General features: G+C 43.4%; 2 protein-coding genes across 4 annotated transcripts in view; one reads left to right on the forward strand and one right to left on the reverse strand.

The window, feature by feature from the left end:
• Positions 1-389: 389 nt before the first annotated feature.
• On the reverse strand, positions 390-8135 carry CREG1 (cellular repressor of E1A stimulated genes 1). 3 transcript variants are annotated; one of them, XM_083820525.1, is made up of 4 exons: positions 7495-8135; positions 4881-5031; positions 2690-2874; positions 390-2063 (listed from the first exon to the last, which is right to left on the reverse strand). In XM_083820525.1, coding segments are annotated over exons 1-4 (963 nt in total). In that variant the 5' UTR covers positions 8121-8135; the 3' UTR covers positions 390-2062. The 3 variants fall into 3 exon arrangements, with proteins under 3 accessions (XP_083676651.1, XP_083676652.1, XP_083676653.1); XM_083820526.1 differs by having other exon boundaries at positions 2686-2874; positions 4881-5000; positions 7523-8012; XM_083820527.1 differs by having other exon boundaries at positions 4881-5000; positions 7523-8008.
• Positions 8136-8182: 47 nt separating this feature from the next.
• RCSD1 (RCSD domain containing 1) overlaps positions 8183-12253 on the forward strand; it is a 42043-nt gene continuing 37972 nt past the window's right edge. The window contains exon 1 of the mRNA XM_083820522.1: positions 8183-8367. Coding sequence (XP_083676648.1) covers positions 8270-8367 — 98 coding nt within the window. The 5' untranslated portion in view covers positions 8183-8269. The remainder of the gene's footprint in view (positions 8368-12253) is intronic.

Consider the following 12253-nt stretch of genomic DNA (forward strand, 5'->3'; position numbering starts at 1 on the left):
ATGTTTGTATAAAGCAGAAGATAAAAAAGAACAGCTTTAAGTTAGATCAGATTTGAGAAAAAGAAAATATTGGTAAAAAGCTAACCGATGCAGTCATTCACAAAATAGAAGCCTTAGCCAAAGAAATAGTCAAATAAGACTTCCTTGTCTTCATTTTCACAAAATCCACTGTTATTATTTTATGATTTATTTCACAGTACTAGATGCAAAAAAGAAAAGTGAAACAAAGATGCTTATTTCAACCAAGAAAGGAAAGCCAGGCATACTCTAGCAAGCATAAAAGACTTCAGAACGACCATAAAGCAAGAACCCAAAAGTGTGCGCTTGTGTGAAAGAGAGTGTGAAGGAGAGAAATATTCTTGAATGTGCAATAAATAAAACCAACACCATTTGTCATAAAAATAGTTTAATTTCGCCAAAAGCCCAGTATCATCAATCTCGTACATCAGAATTTATGGAGTTACAGGTAATACACGCCGGTGTCCCCATGGAAAGGATCAAGTCCATACCATAGGATCACTTGAGTTTCCACACTTTTCATTAATAAAAATAACCTTATATAAAAATATTTCCAATATCTTATTTAATTTCAGTGTTACCTATTCAACATAAATTGTTTCCATATTCTAATTTTGAACTATTCTAAATAGTAGCACAGAATGTGTTCAATATAGTAAAAAGTACCTTTTTTCCCCTTGCAGAGAAGGAAAACTTTGTAAGCTCTTTCAAAAAGGCTTTCATAAATCTTTCCAGTACTTGAGATAAGTAGCAGTATAATGATGACATTAAGATGTAGAGATGATTTGATCTGTCAAAATCCACTGTTCTACAATGTGGATCTGCCTTTAAGGACGCTAAGTTTTCACATTCTTTACTCTGTCAAGTAGATGATTTTACCACAGGCAAATCTAACTTAATTGTTCATAATTGCTTTTGGATATTTGTGAACTTAGCACTTGGGAGATGTGACAGAACATAAAGAGGCGTTAATTTTTTTTTCATGGTTGTGTGGGGCTTATTTTAAGAAACAGAGAATTAATTTTCCACACCTTTCATTAATTTTCATTCTCTGCAGCTGCTGAATCATCTGTGTTATACTGTACTAGTTTCCTTCTCACTTCTGGGTTACAGACTTAAAATTGTTGCATAAGGCTTCCAAAGAAACAAAATCTGCTCAGTTCTACTGCTGAAGGTAGTAAAAGCTGTTATACTGCCATTTGATCAGATTAAGAAAGCTGAAGATTTCAAAATCCAAATCAGTAACCAATTTCTTTTTACATCAATCTCATTGAACTTACAAGCCACTACTCTTGATATACTGAAGTCAGATATTTTCATTATCTCTACTACTAACACTTCTTTTAAAGTCAGGGCACATAACCACTACCAGCCAAAGACTTACCAAGAACTTATCAAAAGCCTGAGGTACGTGTTCTGTTGGCATAAACGCAATCATATTTGATAGCACTTTCAATACAAGTAGCAAAACAGAAAAGTGGCTCAAATTGTGAGTGTATATGTGCACGAAAAAAAATTCTTACAGAATTCAGAACTCAACGTATCATTAATCACTGCAACACAAACAATGCTTTCCTTTCCACAGTCAGCTGAGCCATCCTGTAGTACTTTGCCATAAAGATCTAAAATAAACTGGTATTAAAAATAGAATAAAACTGGAGAGTGCCTGCAAACAGATATGATTTAACTAAGGCACTGGAAGCATAAAACTGGACTAATTCTTTAGTTTGCAGTAAACACAGCCTTTCTAAATGCAGACCGTCAAGAGACGGATAAGAACTTCCCAGATTCATGTCTAATGAATACAATTTACTTACAGCTTATGCACAAAGGATTTTGAGTATGACATGATTCAACCTGTGCTAGATAGGGCGAATTCACATTTGCTTCAGAAGGGTTACGCAAGCTCATTAACAATGCAAGGTGTTTGATTTTTTGCATTATTAATTCAGCTCTGCAACACGTAGGAAAAAGAAGTATCTCATGAAACAGTCATCCAAAGTACTTCATTTGTACTATCACCATCACCAAGGATCTTCCTCTACCTACAAGGAGTAAGAATAAGAATGAAATTGTATGTGTGTTTGTAGACCATGCTAAGATATATCTGAAAGCTTTGAAGACTTAGTTTTATGTGGACAATAAAACAGAATTTCTTTATGCTTCAGTATCATGATGAAAGATTCAAAAGCAATTTTTGGGGAAAAAAATATTACATAACATTGCTGCAATCCCATTGATTATATTTGTATAAAGCAGAAGATAACAAAAGAACAGCTTTAAGTTAGATCAGACTCTTCATAAATACTGAAGTCTCGCTATGTTTAACTATTAGACCAAAACATAATCTGCAATTAATCCAAATAAAGGACAACAATTGTTCTCACTCTGCAGGAGTCCTTCCTCCCAAGAAACTGTATTTTAGCTGAAGTACAAGATAGTTATCCATAGAGATTTACTTATAGATATTATACTTTATATCGTTAAGTAGGTGGGTCCCCTATTCAAACTTATTTTGTGATTTCAGATACTGCATCCAGTAGACTACTTAGGGAAAAAGACATAAACGTATGTAAAAAACAGAGACAGGTAATATACACTGTTAATAATAAGGAAAAGTTTTACAGCTTCCAAATATAATGAGTTAAGCATGCAAAACATACGTACTTACTAAGGCTTGACGCTGTAATACTCTTCTGGTGTCACAATTTTCAATCCACCAAAGTAGTCCAGTACCCAAATATTGGTGATGTTGAATTTGGCAAAGAACCAATTGTGATCCTTAGGCCAACTTTCCATTTCAGGGTGCCGACTGAATAACGCTTTTTTCGCTATGGCCGCTTCTGAATCATTCACCTGAACAATAGCCAGCAAAATACTACATTAAGATACAGTCATATGGAAGACAAATGTTAACTAAAACACACTGCTGACTGCAGTGTGCTCTTTTCAGTTCAGCCACACTTTACCCCAAAGGGCTCGTTACTGTGGCAGAGTCCACTTATCTTCAGAGTGCTGTACAACTGTACATGAGAGAGGCAAACACTCCAAGGTAGTTGCTTTTAATATTAAATCAAAAGGGTGCTTTTAAAGTAAAAGCACGAGGAAGAAAGTACTTCATCAACATAAGAAAAAGTCTTCTGTTCTCTGTTTAGAGAGAGAGATGCAGGCTGGCAGCTTTAGAAGCAGCATTGATTCTGTTCTAATACAAAAACTAGATCCAACCTGACATTGACTTGTTTGAAGAAGACTGGATAAAACTACACCTTACGCTGATGATGAAAAAATTCTTCATTGTACAGATTAAAATTATCCAAGTCCACAGAACATGTATTAAAGGATCTTAGATACTTGAAGCTAGAGGGACAATGAGTAAACAGCAGAATAATGAGGAACAAAGCTTCGCTTTTAATTATTAACAGACGCACAAAATTATTTTGGCATGTGTAAGATGTCAGGTTTTTCAGTGGGAAAGCAAATAATGATGCTAACTATCCAATTATGGAGACTGAAACCTTCATTTGGAATTGTTTCTTGAAATGTCTTTTGAATTCAAACTTCCATACATAACTTGGAATTGTATTCTTGGAGGTGATTTTTTTCCCATTTTCCATATTCTTCAACATTAAAGTGTGCACAACTTGATCAGACAAACAAAAGCCAAGGAAAAAAAATGGCTTTGTTGTTATTACTTAGGCAGGAATGGTATCCAATTAAGAATAAAAACTGAGTAACAGCCTAAAGCCATGGCTAGAAAATGTTTTGTGCTAGATCCTAATACTGGTAGATTTAACTTGATATGTTTATATTCCATTGTAAGTTTGATTCTTCACATCAGTAAGCAGCAAAAACATACAGCATGATCTTGGATGCTATTTGGAAAAGCACAAAAGGGAGAAGTATGGATTCTTGCTGCATTTTTTTTTAGGTGTAATTTTGCCTCCTCTGCCCCTGCTTCGCAAAGAGACACTAACAAATCAAATAGTGTTCATGTGCATTTAAACATATATACATGCATGTAAAATGAAATAACAGAATCTACAAGAGAATGGGATCTGAAATGTGTGACTACTTAATATACTATGTGCAAATTTTTAAAGGGTTAAATCAACTAGTTAAGAGTTCTGGACATGGTACAACAGGAACTAATTAAAATAATTTCAGTACTGATGATAAACTCATGAAAGCAATTAAAGGATTGACGGAGTGTAATGTACAAATACAGGAGGTGTGAAAACACCGAGTAAGAATTCAGGCTATCATATAAGAGAAAATAATGATAATTAGTCCTCATCCTCAATAATGGGATTAAGATCTTCAACAAACAACACATGCAGTTCTAAATTCCTTCTATGGGACACCAAGGTACCGGTGCAAGAAAGAATACTGCCGTGGCAGCAACATTGCCAGGTGATACAATAAACTTTTTCTATGTCTAATGCCTGTAACTTTATAGCGTGGATTAATATTAACTTCAATAAAATTTTGGACATGCATATGTCAGACTGGATGGGCCGAATAACTTAACTGAGCAAGATATGAAAAAGCCTTCACGCTTCACTCACAAGAGAATTGTCTTGGACTTTTCAGTTTCAAAACGGGTCTAGGAGAAGTAGGATGATTTTCTTCATTGCAATATTGTCCTCTCAAGATCATTGCTAAAGACATGCCAACACTGCTCCTGCAGATACCAACTGGTTACTTGGCTTTCCTCACACAAACTATGAGATAGCCTTCTGGTATCATGGCACATGACATCCCTTCATAATCTTCCGCACGGAAATGCTAAGAGCTCTTCTCCATCCACTATGCAACCCTGTTCAATGCGCAGTCTTGCCCAGCATCAACTTTCAGCTGCTTACCTTTACAACACTCCCACAGAAGATTATGTGGGCACAGAGGGGGTTCTGGGGATCGTATTTGTGCTTCTTGCAGTAAGGAGTCTGTGCCAAAGACACAGTTAAGGAGGCATTTGAATTGACCTGAAATACAAATGATAAGAGATTTATGTACCTTTGCGAGGAAAAAAAGTTATACCATGTTTTCAGCTTTTGGTGCTTCATTCAATTCAGAATTACTGGTAAAAAGAACAAAGCTGTGATCATCTTTTCCTAGTTATATCTGAAAGCTGACTTAGATGAACATTTTAGAAGTCTGCTGACATCTGTTAGCATAAAATGGAAATCTCACAGAACAGCACTCCTTAAAACTCTGAATTCCGTTTATGATCCAACGGACATAACAGGACAGTACACAGAAGACAAGATGATACAACGAAATTCATTAAGTGGAAGGACAAATGGTTACTGAAAGGTAACCAAATGGTTTTCACAGCTGTTGCTGAAATCCATTACAACCAAATTTTAAAAGAAAACACAAGCCCCCTGGCTGACCCCAAACTGGTCAGCTCTTTTGAAGTTTAAGGTGAATATTAAAAATTAGGTTTAAAAAACCCTCAGTATTTAAGTAAGACACCTAACTCGAAGAATTAAGGAACCTGTATCTGACTGTTTTTCTAAAATGAATGTAGTGAGGACAGCTAGAAAAGTTGTGCAAAACAGGATTGCCTACTGCAGAATACCACGTGGTAAAGTTCATTTTGTCCCAGCAAAGACAGTTTGCATGCTTTGGGAAATTTCATTATAAGATCTCATCTCAAAAACAAACAAAACAAGCAGACAAAGCCCACACCGCAGAACGTCACTTAAGTGCTATGCAGTGCATGACCGAACTTAGGAAACAGGAGCCACCACCTGACTCACAGCACAGATAGGAAGTTGCTCAATGACAAAAACTGCTGATTCATGATTATTCAGCACTATCTCTTATCAGATGTCTCCCTCCGCGTGACAGTCGAAGCCAAATCTTTCTGCCCTACAGCCACTGAATAAAAGATCTGTTGGGGAACTTTCTGAAGGAAATGGTTCATTAACAGTTTATGTCATCATTTTCAAGTTCCTCTGAAACCTAAGGGTTGTAGGTATGGCAGAGGAGATACTGTGCAAGAGAAAAATATGTTTTCTACACCACTTAATTACATAATTAAACTACTTTAATGTGCCAAAGTAACGAGAGGGACAGGAAACAAACAAAAAAAGTTAAGGGAAAAACAAAGTCTGAAATGTTCTTACCATTTAAGTTTTGTGTTTGTTTTACTAATGCTGTAACAGTTACTAGAACAAAAAGGTTCTCTTTATTAAAGGATTCTTATGGTCACTGTTTCTGAGCCTTTTCAGTCAGCTCTCTCTTGGCCACAGCCCAGCAGAAGAGTTGCAACAAGGCCAATTACGCACACGCAGAACCTTGGCATGGCAGCGTGTTGTCTTCTGGTGTGCACTTGACCTTCCAGTGATTACTATTCTTTCAGCACTCTGTGCAGGAGTCCACTTTGCTCAAGACCCACACAGCCAACTTGCTGTTCTCCAGACATTTTTACATTGTTTTGTTAATTTCTCCTTCTCTAAGTGCTCTGTGGCCCCTCATCTCTCCACTCAGCACTTCCTGAAGCATCAGCTTCCTCCTCTGCCAGGGCTCTGCTTCGATATCGTCCAGACCATGATCAGCAGGGACTCTGCAGGACTATGGGGTGTCTACACAGAATGGCTGAGGTTGGAAAGGACCTCTGAGGATCACCTAGTGCAACGTCCTGCCAAGCACGATCACCTAGAGCATGCTGCGCAGGATGGCATCCAGGCAGGTTTTCAATATCTCCAGAGAAGAGACTCCATAGCCTCTCCGGGCAGCCTGTCCCAGTGCTCTGTCACCCTCACAGTACTGGGGTACTGTACCTTACTTTGGGACTGCCTTGACCCTAGAACTGCTCCTCCTGGCCCTCTCACCCAAGTTCCTTAAATCCTCTTCTTTTCACCTCCAAATATGCTCTGATCGAGTTTTTCACTGTGAAACCTCACCATGAAAGAAGAGTCATTGGGAACCCAGGTCCCATTCCCATTTTACTGCTGCACAGAAAGCCACCTGCGCTCATCCCCTGAACAAAGTGAAGGCCCCGTGCCGCCAGCTGGAGGCCGGCGCCTGGCCCTACCGCGGCGCACCGCTTTAGGGTCCAGTGTTCAAGGGCTTAGAGCCGTCCTCACAGAAGAGGCAGGGAACACCCATCTAGCACACGGCACTGCTTTCAGAAAACGCTGAAATAACCCTGAGTCTTACTGAAGAGAATCCAACTGCTGCCTGCCACTGAGATGAACAGGATTTTGGAGGTGAACCTTGAAAAAATGGGCACTGCATTGGCAGCTTGTGTGCCTGAAAACTTCATTTTTAGGGGGCCTAAATATATATATGAGCCTATATACATATATTCACATACATGAACCTATATATTCACATACATGAACCTACATATATACTTACATACACGAACATGTATATTTACATACATGAACCTATATATGAACCTCTCTATATATTTACATATATGAACCTATATATATATTTTTTATATTACTTTTATTGGGCTACCTATGTGTATATACACATAGCCGCTCACCCGCAGGTCCCTGACGGAGATCTCCATGTCGGTGAGGTAGAGGTAGGGGACGCCGCTGCCGCCGCCGGGCCCGCGCACGCCGTCGCTGAGGGAGAAGACGTTGGCGAAGGGGTGGCCGCGCAGCCCGTCCTGCGCCGACAGCGTGGCCAGCGCGCCCCAGTCGCAGCTGTGCAGCACCACGCGCGCCACGCGCGCCGCCTCCTCCGGCGGCGGCAGCGCCCCGCGGGCCGCCAGCGCGGCCGCGCACAGCAGCAGCAGCAGCACCGCCACCATCGCCGCAACCCGCCCCGACCGTCCCGCAGCCGCCGCTGGCCGGGCGCTGCAGCCCTCCGGGCCTCACGCCCCGCTCTGCTCTCCGCCAATCGGAGGCGAGCCGTAAGATCTTCAGCCAATGAGGGCTGCCGGGAGGCGGGGATAAGCCCAGCGGGGTGCGGGGGTTGTAAACAGCTCTGACAGCCCCGGCTCGCCGTCCAGGAGGAGAGGCGGCGGGGGGCGGGGCCGCTGGGAAGCGGGCAGCCAATGAGAGGCCTCTCCGGGAAACTCTCTGCCAATCACGTCTCACCGCTGGCGGGAGGGGAGGGAAGCCGTTCCCGCCCATCACGTGACGGGCGGGTGAGAGGCTCGCGCCCGGCTCGGCCGTTGGGCGGTGACTGGAGCCAACGGCTGCCGTGAGGCGGCTGAGGCAGGGCGGCGCTGCCCGGCCCCGCCACACAGCCACGGACAGGGCTCAGCGCCCCGGCTCCGGGCATGGCGGCAGCCAGCCTAAGGTGCTGCCCCTCGGTCTGGCCCGGGGCGCCCGGTCAGGTCCAGAGGGTGTTCGTCTGTCCTGCCGTCCCCGGGCACAGGTAACTTCACGTCAGGAGCTGGTGCAGTGTGGCGACAAATGTCTGTGCCCTGCCTTCCTTCAGGAAAAAAACATGTTTAAGTACACTAAGGGAGGGCTCTCTGAAACTAGCTCGGACTGTAGAGCTTGTGGGAGCATTTGTGTTGCTCACATGAATAAATAGTGAGGTACGCCTCATTTTATTTGTTATCTTGTGCTCAGTCACAAGATAAAGGTTTGTATAAAGAAATAATTGGGATAATAATAAGACATGATTCAACTTTTCCTGAAAGATGGGAGATTGCCATCTGACAGCTTGATGGGTCAGTTGCTAGCTCAATATCCAGCTGCATGCAAAGGTGAATTTCAGTCTAAAAACATTCAGGTCACAAAATATTCTATGCTGATGGAATTTATTAAAGAACAGCCTTATGTAAGAGAGAGGCAGAGCCCTCCTGCAAAGACTGCGGAAGCTTCACCTTTGAAAAGGATTTTCTCCAAGATTTATGTCTGCGATATGATCAACACCCGAAAGTTCTTCTAGTCAAACCCCCAAAAGCCATATTGAAATAGGCAGACTTTTGATTTCCCAGGAGATATGCCAAGAGTTTTACTTCATCTTTACTTGTTTTAATGGAAATGCTCATACGTTACAGAGGTAGAGTCCCCCATGGCCCTTCTGGAGTCCTTTTTCTTTGCCTGATAAACGTCCAGGTCCAGACCATGATGGTACTCAACCCTTCATCTGGGGCAGGTTACATGCTTACAAGAGGCACTTCAGGGCTCTAACCATGGCTTCTTTCCCATCACACAACCAGTGCTTCTCAGGTGACATCTGTCCCCAGGTGCCCCATCATACAGCACGTGCATATCGTGGCATTGGCCAAGGCTGTGAGGCTCTTGAGAAAAAGGATCCGGCCATGGTCTGCCAGGTGGATTCAACTGAAAGGCCTCTGGGAGTGCCAGGCTGTGTGCCACGAGTCATTTTGTTGGGCCGAATTCAGGAAAGCCATCTCTTCTCGAGGAAAAATACACCATGGACCCATTCTCTACCGTTTATGTACCGTCCTGTAGTTGTGTACAGGCAGACTGAAATTTCCTACAATATTCCGCTTGTTTCCGGAGAGCAGGAACAGAGCCTGGCTTTCCCTCTGGGGCCACCAAAACACAGCCTTCCACTGCTGCCCTCTCCTGGCAATGCTCGGGAGAAACCTGCTTTGTTTCAACTGAAAGGCAAAAAAAAACAACAAACCACCAAAACCGGTTGCACTCAACCCGTTATGTGCAGCCACGTAGCTTGGGTAGGTAGCTGACCTTGCAGGGAGCATCTGCTCCAGCAGCACCGGTAGTAAAAGCGTGCTTGCCTGTGATATAGGACAAGTTACATCTCGGGGCAAAGTTATCTCTCAGGAGAAAATAGGCCAGGAAAAGGAGTGAGGTGTGAGAGAAAAAGAGGCCGTGTGAAAAGTTGCCTTTATATATATAGGTTTATGGACTATATCGAGGTGAGGGGCAGGAGTGGAAAGTGTTGAAGGGAAACAGGCAGCAACTGTTGTGCAGAAGTGAAAAGAGTAAGGAAGAGAGGGGCAAAGTTGGTCTAGAAGAAAAGTTGGTCTAGAAGAAATGGTTTAGGAACAAGAAGGGTTTGAGGAAGACAAACTGCAACAAACTTTTCATTTTGATAGCTGAAACAGACATTGCTTCCTCTTTCCTCTCCCCAGCATACACGTATGCATACACAGAAACACTTCTTTCTCTTCATTTTCACAGCAGTCCTGCCCTCGGAACCAGGGGGAGCAGGGCAGTATTTTCCAGCTGCAGCCAAAGGGACGGGCGGTGGGGTGAGGATGGTGCATGGGGGATCTTACTGGGGAGCAGGAGAGTGTGATACGGAGCAGATAGGAGGTGGTTGGTGGGGTCAGTACAGGAGAGAAGGGATGCCATGGAAGTAAGAAGGGATAGAAAGGAAAGAATATGAAGGAGATGAGGGAAAGAGAAATGTCAGTTCCTTTTTTTTTCAGTTCCCCTTTTTTTTTTTTTTTTTTAAAGCGGGAACAGTCAACACAGAAAGGGGGAACGCTTTTAAGTTAAGGAGTTTAAATTCATTAGCTGGAGGTATTTACTGAACGTGGCTATCTGTCCTTCACCAGGAAGGGTGCGTATGACCGGATTTGTGATTTTGTTACCCAAACAATACCACCACATCTGCAATTTCTTCCTCTCCACCCTCTCCCTCTGCGGCCTTGCAGCGCTCCCGCAGCCTTCCCCGGCAGCAGCCGCCAAGGGGTGCTGCTGCCCAGCCTTGCTCCCGGCGGCTGCAGGAGCCTCCCGGAGCACACCTGCTCGCAGTACTCTTGGAGGATTTGGGCTGAGCCCAGTGGGAGTTCAGCGCTGAACAGGATTTATTGAGGCAAATACCATCGGCTCTCTGATAAAAGAGAGCAGATTTGTTGAGTACTCTCCACTGTGGGCAGTGCACACAGGCATCTAGGCTGTCTCACACACTGCGCTGAATGAAGGGGCTTGTACTGGCCCTGTTCTTGCATGAGTAGTGCTGGGCCAACCTGCAGGGTGAGGGATACAGACTTTAATCCTTTCAGCTTGCTCTGAAGCAGTGTGTTATCTGAAGTAAATCTCCAGGCCCCTCTCACTTCCCCAGCTAGATCTCAGAGAAAGGAGAAGGATTCTTTCTGTTGTGGTGCAATGAGTCTAGGGGTTTCCAGGATCCTTGCATAACAAGGCCAGGAAAGTATTGCTAGCCACTAGTTCTCCTTTTCAACTTATGTTTTATTTACATTGCCAAAACAATAAACATACAGTAACATCTTACCGTAGATTGAGCCTGTTTACTCCCTCCAGGTGTTGGCCAGTTAGTGGAACGATCTCAATTTCAGTGTAGCTTAGCTTGGAGACTGAATTTGGGGGCCATATCTCTGGAGAAGGTGTATTTTAGCCAGAAAGTCAGCAAGGTCTCCATCCTGTCTGGTGTGTCATCATGCTCTGGCTGCCCTCTTCATAGTTGCTTTTGCCCCAAGCCAGCTCTCTTCAGATAGCGTGGTTCTTTGTTGGGCTGGGCAGGTTTTCTCTTCAGACACACAGTCTAGCTGCGAGCTGGGCCAGGCTTCCTGTCTAGATCCTGCAGTCTGTCCATGAACAGAAACCTTCCTTTGTCCAGATAACGCTTGTGGGCTATGCAGTCTGGCTCTGCACAGTGCTTGATTTGTGAGCCAGGCCAGCTCTCCGCACCCAAATGACAGCCAGAGTGATTAAAGTCACTCGCCGCCGCTTTTGACAGAAGGGGCTGACCTCTGAATCAGCTCTGGCAAAAGCTGAAGTGCTCAGGGCTTTGGAGTGCCAACACTGGGTGCCACATGAGACCCACCATGCAAATTGCTTCTAAAACTGGAGGTTAGTTATCAGCTTGAGGAGATACCAGCCCTGTCAAGCAATGCAGTACAACTACTATTAAGAAACTTCACACAACACAGAACGTTGCTGAACGTTAGAAGGTGTTGCGTGCTTGCGCATGATGCATTTATTTGTTCTTCTCCTCAAAGTTCCCAAATTAAGTTGCTTGGGAATTTAGTTTCTGCCCCGTTCATCTATAGATTTTTTTAAAAGAAAGGTGAAATGGATGTAGAACAGGCCTGGGATTCAGCTAAAAGTCAGTTTACATTTTTACAACCACCACAGACAATGGCAGAGTAAGCTTCCTCTGCACATAACCTGTTAGGGAGCAGAAATGTTCATTGTTCAGTCAGAAGATCTTGCTGCTCAGTCAGGGCTTGGGCTGCATGCTGAGGAAGCTGTTGAGAGGGCCAGCTGCGACACTGCTTTCTGCGATGCTTGGGGATGTGTAGGACTGGCCTGGGAAAGATGTAGTCAAAACCGTGGCTGTATCCAGCACG

Source organism: Anser anser, assembly GCF_964211835.1.
Source record: "Anser anser genome assembly, chromosome: 1".
Lineage (NCBI taxonomy): Eukaryota > Metazoa > Chordata > Aves > Anseriformes > Anatidae > Anser > Anser anser.